Below are 12,735 nucleotides of genomic sequence, written 5' to 3'. Positions count from 1 at the left end.
AAAAAGTCAGGAAATTAAGCATTCGATTCATGTCAAAATAATTAAATATAATAACACCCCCCCCCCCCCCCCCCCCCCCCCCCCCCCCCCCCACCCCCCCCCCCCCCCCCCCCAACAAATTGGATGTACAAGAAAAATAGGACTCCTCCTTCCTCCCAATAGACTAAGCCATGGTTGAGATTTTATAATCTAGATTCAGATATTTTTTACCATGTGTATTATATATATATTTATTGTACAAGGGGGAAAAATTCTCATGATGACTAGATCTAAGATAGGAAATTAAGTTTTGATCATAATTTATTATTGTACAATACTCATTTCACATTGAAAAACATATAAGATCTGCTGAACAGATTTTCTATGTCAATGCTGAAGTCACACTAACCTCACATTGCTTGACAATATGCCAGATATGTCCAAGTTATTTCCCTTTGGGAGAACAGGTGCGGAAAAAATTGCTGCATTAGTGAATGTGCTGATTGATTTTCTCATATGCACTTGTTTCATCACCCGAATTCGACTTATACACAAACTAAGTAAATGATAAGTATTCAGGGAATAATTAAATACATGATAGTCTTATTATATCACGTTATTTTGTGCTCGTACGTATCATATCTAGGATATTACTTGCATGACAATGTTTTTATAATTCCACTTCAGTAAAACATATCTTTCGATAGTATTTTGAATTTCCTACATATACATTAAAATGTGTAAAGAGAATAAGCTGCTTTTAATACATTTTATCATCTTCCTCACTGACTATAGGTATCACAGCGGTAATTATTTTCACTAGTATATATTACCATGATTACTATAGAGGAAAAAAAAATCATTTAAACTCAGTTTGCAGAGTTGATGCCAAATAACGCAGTCGGAAATGTTCTATGTTACCTGTTCCATCTGTTGACATCAGATTAACAACACCCTATGCAGCATTTTCAAAAAAGAATTACCCGCAAACAAGACTACCCTCAAATCCATGTGTTTTTCTCGTGTGTAAACAGCTGGGATGCACCTCAGGAAGTATAGCCTCAGCTACCAACATCAAATAGTTCCTTTGTATACACTTGCATGGTTATTTCTATAATCTACACAAAATTTCCTAATCAGGTGTACAATCTACACAAAATTTCCTAATCAGGGGTACAAAAATTAAGAGAAAAAAAGATGAGGAAATAAGAAAAATCATGCATGAAAAAGAAATATTCTTTTAAATATATGGAACTACAATTGACTTATTTCATTTTGAGATACAAATTACACAAAATTTCCAAATCAGGGGTACAAAAATTAAGAGAGAAAAAGATGAGGAAATAAGAAAATCATGCATAAAAAAGAAATACCCTTTTAAATATATGGAACTACAATTGATGTAGTTAATTTTGATTATTTTGATTGGATAATTACCGGTGTGATACCTGTAGGTCCACCCTGTCCCACTTAAGGTATCACACTGGTAATTATTTTCACTATATATTACTTTAGAGGGGAAAAAATCATTATAAATCAGTTTGCAGAATTGATGCTGAATAACGCAGTCGGAAATATTCTATGTTACCTGTCTCGTCTGCCGACACCAGAAAAACAACATCCTATGCGGCATTTTCGAGAAAATAATTACCTGCAAACAAGACTACCCTCAAATCCATGTGTTTTTCATATATGTGTAAACAGCCGGAGTGCACCTCAGGAAGTAGCTTCAGCTACCAACAGCAAATAGTTCCTTTGTATACACTTGGTTATTTCTACAAATTGCACAAAATTTCCTAATCAGGGGTACAAAAATTAAAAGAAACGAAGAGGAAATGAGAAAAATCGCGCAAGAATAAAAAATTCCTTTACATATATGGAACTACAATTGATTAAGTTCATTTTGGTTGGACATTTACCGTCATGATACCTTAAGCAGTCAAAGCTCCACTAAATGCACCTCCTACACAGAAGAGCTCATTAAAAACTGGTATATTGGAGAATGCCATACAGTATGCTCTGCATGAGCACCATGTGTATATTGAAGGCTAACGCTACAAAAATCTTATTCTCACTAAATAATAGATCTGTTTTCTGTCAAATGATAAAGTGATAGATGTAATGTCGGTTATAATGCAATTATAATGCAAAACATATTTCAAAATGACCACAGTGTGGATGGGGATGAGGAGGGGGGTTAGAATTAATTTAATATATTTCTAAAAGAAATTAATGCACCCTTATATCTTCTATGATGGGAATGGAATATGCAGATGTTTTCTGATTGCAAATTATTTCATCATATATATATATATATATACATATATTTCAGATTGCACTCCGAATCTGAGTGTTGGAAATTCAGAAAGTATATGTCTCTCTATTTGCTGACCAAGATACAATAGAAGTTGTTCATATATACTACTCAAAATTTGATAAGGATCACTAGGTTATATGTGTGTAATTTACCACTAACATAACAAAAGACATAAATTTGACTCAGAAACGTGTTTACTGAGGTTATGAATGAAAATTCATGAATGGCATGAACTTTTATCAATACGGAATGCTTGAAATCTGATAACAACACCAAAAGGCATTTCATTACAAAAAGTTAACAGCAAACCAGGGAAAGAATTACACAGTTTTTGGGGATAGTCGATCACTACACTTAGTCGATGAAATGTCAATACCGGGTATGGCCTCCCCTTGCATCAATGACGGCTTGACAACGTCGAGCCATGCTGTCAATAAGCACCCGGATGTTTCCAATGGGAAGGTTGTTCCACTCTTCCACGAGGGCGTTTCCGAGCTCTGCCAAAGTCGTGGGTTGTGCTCTACGGCATGAAAGGGCAACCTGCAGCATGTTCCATACATGCTCAATCGGGTTCAAGTCCAGCGAGCGCGCTGGCCAGTCCATACGGACAATTGTCTCCTGCTGAAGGTACTGCTCCACCACCCTGTTGCGATGAGGACGGGCGTTATCATCCATCAGGATGAACTCGGGGCCAACAGCACCAGCGTAGGGTCTGACGTAAACATCGAGGATCTCATCCCGGTACCGCACCCCCGTCATTGTTCCTCTCTCCAGGACATGAAGATCTGTTCTTCCATCCCTGCTGATTCCACCCCAGACCATGATGGAACCACCACCATAACGGTCATGTTCACTGATGTTGGCATCATGGAAACGTTCACGTTGTCGTCGCCACACTCGGTGCCTCCTGTCTGTAAAGTCCAAACAATACCTGGACTCATCGGTGAACAGAACTTGAACCCAATCGTTCTGTGTCCAAGTGACATGATCTTCAGCCCAGTCCAATCGCTCCCACCGGTGTCGAACAGTCAGAGGGACTCGAACACATGCCCTTCTCGAGTTGAGACCTGCATTGTGAAGCCGATTCCGTATTGTCTGAGTGGACACATTCACCCCCGAGGCGTTCAGGAGGTCATTATGTAGGCAGGTTGCTGTCCAGAAGGGATGGCGTCGTGCCTGAAGAGCCACAAAATGGTCTTGGAGTTGGATTGTTGACCTCTGACGACCACCCCCATGTCGGTGTGCTGCTGTACCAAACGTTTGCTGTTGGTTCCAGGCCCTGTTTATACAACGCTCTGGCTGACGGTTAGTGCATTTGCAACATCACGTTGTGAAATAGCCAGCGTCAAGCATTCCAATACATCTGGCCAGTTGTTCTGTCGTCAGGCGACGCCTTACACGTTGAGGGGGCATTGTATTGATAAACGTAGTGTAAACACTCAAGTGAGTTTGAAATTTTTGAAAGAATCAGACACTGATGCCTGAGTAAAAATCGTGCAATGGTAGCAAAAGCATAAACTGTGATGAGAAACGCATTTCCCATGGCATGAAATGCACGTGCAAGTTTGTTGAAGACGTTTTTGATTTCACTTGGACACAATATTGCCAGTTATGCATTTATTAATTTTTTAAACATAAAAATATCTATGATCCTTATCAAATTTTGAGTAGTATATATTCTTGTCCAGACGATGTTGAGACTTACCACACTGTCTTGTATGGTCTACAGTAGGGCAGAGTATATATCTTGTACCTATCAATAAGAGGATAATTTATTGCACTAAAATGTTTTTGTTATTTGCAATATGTTATAATATGATTGATAGATGTGTGGTCACCTGTATAGTTAGAGCCATACAGTAAGATTTGCAATGACTTTTGATTTTCTAGTTTACAAGGTTCTTGGTTTTGTGAAAGATGTCTTATGACTAATGTAATAGACAGATAATAATTGTAATAAGTAATAACAGGCAGGTAATAATGTACAACCAGTATCAGGAAAAACCCAGCAATCTTTGTGGAGACCAATGTTCAGCTGCTTGTCAATCAAACTTTCAACTACAGAGCACAGTTTGATTGACCGTCTATCCCAGTTAGGTGTTTTGACAATACAAGAAGTTCATAATTATCAGCATTCTGAAGCAGCTAGGGTTACCTGTGTTTTAAGTTATCACACTGGTAATTATTTTCACTATATATTACTATAGAGGAAAACCAGATTGCTAAAATGAAGCCAAGTAATGCAGTTGAAAATGTTCAATGTTACCTGTCTCGTCTACCAACACCAGAAAAACAACACCCTACACAGCATTTTCTAATTTTTAAATTCACGTCATTAGACGGGATGTATTACGTCATGGTGCTGTCTGTGGGTCTGGATGGCTGACTGGCTGGCTCTCCATCTGAGGTCATGTTTTCTGCACTTTTTTCTGTATTAATGGATGCATGTATTACTTTGAAATTTGGTCACAATTTCTCCCTCAAGAAGCGGAAGAGTCAGTTTGTATTTCAGCTGGATATTGGTGCACCTTGACCTACTTTAGGGTTATAAGTAGATCAAACAGTTTTCTGGACTTTTTTTGTTACAGATACAGATATTCCCCTGAAATTTAGTCATAAGCTTCCTCTTGGAGGAATACAAGTTTAGTTTGCATTTCAGTTGGATTGGCCCATCCGTCCATGACCTACATTAGATCTTATTTTCCTGTCCGCAATGATAATCTTAATAATTGATAATCTAACAAAAATTCAAACGGTTTCAACCCAAAGCTCAGAATCTCCTAAATCATAAGGGGGAGGGGTCCATTAGTACATGAATTCAATTCATCAGTTCAACCGTACATGTTGAATACTTTTTACTACTTTCATTGAAGGAATGGGAGGGGCAACATGCCAGTGAATTAATCTTGACGTGTAAAAGTAATGGACATTGCATGTGAAAGTAATGGGAAAAGTATACTGACCATAGAACAGGATAGCACTAGATTTTTGTAAGGAAAGGTTAGAAGTAATGGGAAAAGTATACTGACCATAGAACAGGATAGCACTAGATTTTTGTAAGGAAAGGTTAGCAGCAACCATGACACACTTTTGGTTTATAATAAGTGGAACTGGGAACTGTGTGACAGGAATAACCGACAGTTCTATAAAATTATTTCAATAAGTTAAAAATCAATAATCAATGGAATGAATGAATAATATGAATTTCTGAATTTTATACTATTAATCTCTTAATCCTTATCAAATCTGCAAAAACAGATTAAAATTGCAAGCTAGGTTTGGCTTACTATCCTGTTGTTTTACTGAGAGACCACTAATTAACTTCCTATTTATGGTATCACACCGGTAATTGTCCAATCAAAATGAACTTAGTCAATTGTAGTTCCATATATTTAAAGAAATATTTTTTTTCCATGCGCGATTTTTCTCATTTCCTCTTCTTCTTTTCTCTTAATTTTTGCACCCCTGATTAGGAAATTTTGTGTAATTTGTGGAAATAACCAGGTGTATACAAAGGAACTATTTGCTGTTGGTAGCTGAGGCTACTTCCTGAGGTGTACTCCGGCTGTGAAAAACACGTGGATTTGACGGTAGTCTTGTTTGCGGGTAATTTATTTTCGAAAATGCCACATAGGATGTTGTTTTTCCAGTGTCGGCAGATGAGACAGGTAACATAGAACGTTTCTGATTGCGTTATTCGGCATCAATTCTGTAAACGGATTTTTAATGAATTTTTTTCCTCTATAGTAATATATAGTGAAAATAATTACCGGTGTGATACCTTGAATTATGTAGGCTCACAGAGTAGCTGGTCACATGGTAATCTTTGCTGCAGGGCAGCATGTCTGTAAAGTAGGCTCCACCCCTTATCTGAGGCTTTCCTCTGGTATTAAAGATATCGACCTTTAGTGATTACTGATATTTTGAAAATTCTAACTCTTCTGAAAGATCTTATAACACTTCATAAATGGAGCATTGATAGTCCGTCAAAATTTGATTCTGTCCAAACATGTACCATGAGGAAACTAAATGTGTTATATTTTCTAAAGACTCGCACACTACTCCTCAGTGATAGTCAGGCTACTGTTATGGTATAGTACATGTAATATATTCAGTATTCTATATTCATGAAGGAGGATGTGCATCCTCCCACACATGACCATGACTTATTTCACCGACACCTTAGAAAGCCTCATCTACAGTTCACAGAATTGTTTGTTATGGCAAGATATGCCACAAAAGTGCACGCATTATATATATACAGATACAAAAAATAGATATAATATGACATGTATGCCATTAATGCATTAATATACAGGTGAACTGTGAAAGTGACAACATGAATGGAAAATTTCTGTATGACAGATGAAATGTGTTATTGGCAAATAAAATTGCAATGAAAAATCATTTGATATGCTTATACCATGTCAGTGATTTTTTTGGGCCAAAATGCCACCGATATTCGGCTGTTTCCCCTCACTAAAACTAGCTATTTTTTCCCAATTATATATATATGTTTTTCCCAATTTCAAATCTAGGGAAATTAGGCCATTTTAAAAAAAAGTTACCGTATATTACTGACAAAGAGTAAATACGTTTTTTTCTTCAGTTTTATTCTCCAAACCACTGCACATGCAAAAGGTTTTGTAAAGAATATGTAAAACAATAGAGGCATCCATATAAGCAGATATGCAGCAAAGTATATAGTTTCCAGATAAATATTGTTGACAATTTAGTTTGACCACCATTATATGTAGGGTCAGGCTAATAACAGGAAGTGGCCAACAGTATAGGGTTTTACTAAAATCCGAAAAATACAAACAGGAGAGACATTCTGGAAACTTGATTATTAATATAATGTTTACAAGATTATGAGTACAAATGCTGGTGAATTAATAATTCATTATTTGTTTATGAAATTAGACAATAAGTATTTCTTAGAAAAAGTAAATAATATATATACAAGGTGTGACTTCCAATACATATTTAATGTTAAATAATGATTTATTTTATGATTTTAAATCAGATCTGAAATAAACATCAAACAAAAAATTGTTATTTGGTTATTTTATGCATATTTACCATTTTAATTTACTATGAATGATTTTTCCCAATTTGAGGAAAATGTCTCTAATTTTTTCCAATTCAAAAGAAGGGGTGGTAGTTTGAAAAACAAAAAAAATCACTGCATGTCATTCTGTATTTATTACATGCAAAGCCAAATAATTATTGTACATAAGTTTTTGCAACCACCTTGGAAAGAAGTAAGAGTTATAAATAAGTCAGTGATATTTTTTTCGCTGAAAATTTTCTTTAAATATCTTGGTACCAAAATAAAAGAAGGAACATTTCTTTCAGTATTGTTAACAAGACATATTCATTTTGTTGAGTAATTGCTATTTTCATGTTTTGATGTATAGGCATGTGCAACATGGGGAGGGGCTTATACATCCCCTCCCCCCACTTGTTAGAAAAATATAATATCTTTTTTATACGCCTGTCATCAGACATGTTATGGTGCTGTTCGTGCCTCTGGCTGGTTGACCATCCAAGGCCATGTTTTTCAGACTTTTTCCCTAATGGATGCATGTACAGTGTTGAAATTTGGTCACAATTTCTCCCTCAAGAAGCGTAAGAGTGAGTTTGCATTCAGTGGCTTGGTGCACCGCGACCTACTTAAGGGTTAAAGGACACATCTCGTGTTTTCAAAGTATACAGAATTATATGCATTTTGTCTTCCTTATGCTTGTAGAAATTAATTGTAATAGTTCGTTCACTGAAGTATTGCGATAATTAGCCACAATGTGGACTTAAATCTAAGCCCCGATTTCAAAAAGCCTAGTTAATTAGATAGGTAGTCACGTGGTACAGTGACGTCATATGCAACCTTCGTCGATCAACTTGTTGTAATAGTAGTGTTAGATATTTTTAAAAACTCGGGTTTTAGGGGCCTAATTTATTTACCATGGATAACATTTATTTCGATGTTGACAAATTTCCCGAGTCTTATATCTTTTAGCCACCAGTGCATACAAATAGCGACCCAAATGTAGCGAGGAAAGCGAGTATGAAATCTGCATAAATTTGCGAGTAAATAATGTTTACATGGGATCACTGTCTAAACACTATTTGGTAATGCCATTTCTGTAAACAACTGTAATTAGCGTTGTTGCTTTTCTAAAATAAACAGAGCAATTATTATTAAATTTATTTTTGGAGAAGTTAGATAGGCCTAAATTATAATACGATTATGTAGCATTGACAACTAGGCCTACCGTCACGGGTGCATTTCGGGAAAAAAAATATAATAAAAATGATCAAAGTTATTGTGAAAATCACAATACTTTTAAATTATTTTATTCAAGCAATTTTATTAATCATTATTTTTTGTTATCTACACATTGTTACTTAGGAAGTGGGAGCGCGGCGTGCTGTTGTTGTAAACACGTACGCGTTCCTTTAAAAAAAATGAAAGCATTATACAGTGGAACCCCGTTATTACGTTTTCCATTTTGTCACGATAAAATAACGTAATACCGGGGGCAACGTAATAAACGTTCCCAGTGAAATCCGTTAAAATTATCATTTGGAAATTGTATATCGTCCGTTGGTACTCCGTGAAGGGGTGTGTGAATATATCTTTACTGTTTCTTTGTTTAAAAGACTATGATACTTTGTTTTATTTACATCTTATCTTTAATGTCCGTAATTCTTTATGTTCTTATCCCTTTTCTTTATTTCTGGTGTAGGATACATAAGGATGTTTTGATAAACGTTGCTTTTTCTGCATTCGTTTGGACCGCCATTTTGTTCAACTTTAAAACAATGCGTTCATGTAAATTTCTCTCAATAACTCGTTCTGGTTTGTATTCAACATTCGTACTAAAAAAATTTAACAAAACATCGTTTGTATTAAGTTCTAATTATGCGCAATACACAACACAATAAAAAAATCCCACCCAAAAAACAACAAAACTATAGACACAAAACGCACACGATACCCAACACTTACACACTTCTCACCAACGGTAAACATGCACGGAGAACAATTTAAGCGCAATCCACATAAAAAAAAATATAATGATGCACGAAGATTTCATTTATAACGCTAAATGATGGCACTAAAATCACGTGCGCATCAAGGGATTTTAAAATATTCACTGAGGTAAATGCCGTGCACGAATCGGCCGATAGATTGGTGTATGTATGGTCGAGATTTACGAACACCCAAGCTGCATGTCCAAACAACGAACATTTTTTTTTAATTGAACACCTATGTCCAAGCAGTTACCCAAGCGGTTGTAACATTGCTACGATAAATCTTGTCTTTCTTGTTTGGTACCAAAGCTGTCCGTAAATAGAGTTTTAATAGCGACGGTAATCACACTATGCTGAACACGCAGCTGGTTGAGAAATTATTTCTTTGATTATCAAAATATGCAAAATAAGTAAATTTCATAGAGTACAATTTCTAAATAAACATTATTTAATTGTTTATCACTGGCTTCTATACGGGGTATTCACCTGTATTGATGTCGCTAGATCTATCGAAGCGTGATCAGCCAAGCGTCTCTAATCCCCAAACAGACCAGGAAATGTACGTGGTGACTGTCTCAGGCAGTCAAGGTGTGAATGGCTTATTATTTTGAGAATCACTATTGAATAATTAGGGGTTTATTACGTTTTTGTCAGAATTTTTACAACGTAATACCGAGTCCCGGCATTTTAGGACAACGTAATAACAAGGTCTATTTTATATAGGTTTGTTAAGAAATGGTTTTGTGCTTTGAAATTCCAACGTAATATGCGGACTAACGTAATAAAGGGGGAACGTAATAACGGGGTTCCACTGTAATTCAATTCAAAGTTGGGAAATATCATATTTTATTATTTATAATTGAAAGTTCTATTATCTTTTATCTTTAAATTTCTTTTTTAGACCTACCAGTTGGTAGACACTGCTAGCAAAGTTCTGCCTATATGTTGTTACAAGGTGAAGGTCAGTTGGTGCAAGTGTGTATTGAATTTGATAGCAGAACGGAAAGCATATGCGGTAGGCCTATATGTAACAGTTCGAAGCTTCGATAAAACCATTTTCTCGCAGTTTATATACGTCTTTGTCCAAGAGCTTGTTTGAAAAAATATAGGGACAAATTCTACTGGGTTTTTTTTTATGGCAAAGTCGTTGTGCCGACAAAAATTATTCACGTCTTGTCCCTCATACCTTCCTTCGAAAATTGAAAAAAACACAGTCCAAATCATCTCTACTGACAGCAAGTACACCCTTAAATGGCACACAACACCCCAATGCAGTGTTATTTACAAGCCGTTAATGTGATAATTGTTTGTTTGTCAATTAAATCTAATCTGTTTATGAAATGGCTAACAAATGTTTTCAAATCTTCTCGCTAGAGGTCGCATATGACGTCACAGATAATGGCGCATAAAATATCGAAGAAAATATGCATATCGCAAGATTTGAATTTCATCGCTATCAAACTCGAAAACTACGCAAACTGTTTCTTTTAAAACACATGTAAAGTAGTTTTAGGCATGAAATGAATTAATTTTGCTGAAAAAATTAAAAAGTTTAAAAACACGAGATGTGTCCATTAATAGTAGGTCGAACAGTTTTCTGGACATTTTTTCATTATGAATGCAGGTATTGCCCTGAAATGTTATCACAACCGTCCTCTCAGAAATACAGATTCAGATTGCATTTCAGCTTAATTGGTGCACCATAACCTACTTTAAGCTTAAAGTAGGTGGCCTACTTTAGAACTAAAAGTAGGTCAAATAGTTTCCTTGACTTTTTCTCATTATGGATACAGATACTGAAATGTTGTCATCACTGTCTGATGGGTGTATGATGTACCATTTGTGGTACTCTTGTTGGTTATTATAACATGCAAAGTCCATTATTTTTACAATCAAAGTTTGATGGATTGGCTGTTTGATGTCCCTCTCCTCACTTTTTCACTTTTGTATGAGTTATGGAAATTTAAGGTTGAAGTGTTGAATTGAATGTCTTATTGAAGAATCACCCCCCCCCCCCCCCCCCCCCCCCCCACCTACAATTTAGGAATCTGAGCTTTGGGATGAATTAGTTAAACTTTTTGTGTTCTTTTATAATTTTTATGCCCCCGAGATTGAAGATCGGGGGGCATATTGTTTTTGTCCTGTCTGTCATTCTGTCTGAAACTTTAACCTTGCTAATAACTTTTGAACAGTAAGTGATAGAGCTTTGATATTTCACATGAGTATTCCTTGTGACAAGACCTTTCCGTGGGTACCAACATTTTTGACCATGTGACCTTGACCTTGGAGTATGACTAACTTTTTGAAAACTTTAACCTTGCTAATAACTTTTGAACAGTAAGAGATAGAGCTTTGATATTTCACATGAGTGTTCCTTGTGACAAGACCTTTCCGTTGGTATTAAATCTTTTGACCTTGACATTTCACTTACTTTTATTTATTTTTTTACATTGGTCATAACTTCTAAATGGTAAGTATTAGAGCTTTTATATTATACATGAGCATTTCTTTTGACAAGATCTTTCAACTGGTACCAAGATATTTGCCCTTGTGACCTTGGTCATCTTTGGAATTGGCCATTATCGGGGGCATTTGTGTTTCACAAACACATCTTGTTTTTACTTGCTTCCCAAGAATTTTAGATATTGGAAAAACTGAATCTCTGAATTTCAAAATGTTATATGCAATCATTGTTTTGTAGTGAATACTCCTTAGGAGATGACTTTGATGATGATGGAAAAAGCTGTAAAAGGTATGTGCTGGGTATATTCTGGGTCATGAACTTATTGTAGATAACATTTAAAGTTGTGTAACTCAAATTAAAAGCTAGAAATGGAGAAAAACATTCCATTTTCTTGGATTGAGGTCTAGTTTATTTTCAAGCATCAGCAAATATTTTTGAATAATTTTTTTAACAGAAAAGGCAGAGGTACTCTTTGAATTGGAGTAAATTAATATGTGAAGAAAATTCAAAAGCCTTATTGGAAATATTTTATTTCAAATAAGGCATTATGACCATTCCCTCTGCATCCGTTATGATTGAAGTTGAAAGTTTTTGGTAAAACACAAAATTTAGTGTCTTTTAATAATTGCCAAGTCTAAACTGCTGTTTTGACAAATTTCGTATAGATGAAAAATCTATAGTGAATGTATGATTGATGGGCTTTGACGTCTAGTTTTGAATCTGCATATTAGAAATAATTTTGTTTCTTGAAATTTTTTAAATAACTGGCATTACTTTTTTAAGATTTTGGTAATATTTGAAATTCAGTAACTTGTTTTTTAGCTTTTTCTCGGACGATAGTAAAGGAATGTCTGGCAGTAAAGATACAACAGACAGGTAATAATTGTAATAATAAGTAATAACATACAGGTAATAATTGTAATAATAAGTAATATAA

At 35.4% G+C, this 12,735-nt stretch overlaps 1 protein-coding gene across 5 annotated transcripts in view; it reads left to right on the top strand.

Annotated features, from left to right (window-relative positions):
- Nucleotides 1–12,735, top strand: part of LOC125667312 (circadian locomoter output cycles protein kaput-like) — a 51,875-nt gene that overhangs the window by 903 nt on the left and 38,237 nt on the right. For 3 of the 5 annotated variants that reach the window (XR_007367127.2, XR_007367126.2, XM_048900752.2), the window contains exons 2-3: nucleotides 12,036–12,086; nucleotides 12,621–12,674. Coding sequence is in view for 3 of the 5 variants with exons in the window: in XM_048900752.2 (XP_048756709.1) it covers nucleotides 12,036–12,086; nucleotides 12,621–12,674 (105 nt within the window). In the remaining 2 variants the exon portion in view is untranslated. Of the gene's footprint in view, nucleotides 1–10,235; nucleotides 10,296–12,035; nucleotides 12,087–12,620; nucleotides 12,675–12,735 lie in introns of those variants that run through there. The other 2 variants (XM_048900753.2, XM_056155901.1) reach the window with 2 other exon arrangements.

Source organism: Ostrea edulis, chromosome 2 (assembly GCF_947568905.1).
Source record: "Ostrea edulis chromosome 2, xbOstEdul1.1, whole genome shotgun sequence".
In the NCBI taxonomy this organism is placed as follows: Eukaryota; Metazoa; Mollusca; class Bivalvia; order Ostreida; family Ostreidae; genus Ostrea; species Ostrea edulis.
Note: the sequence above shows the minus strand (reverse complement) of the source record. Positions and strands in the feature narration are given on the sequence as shown.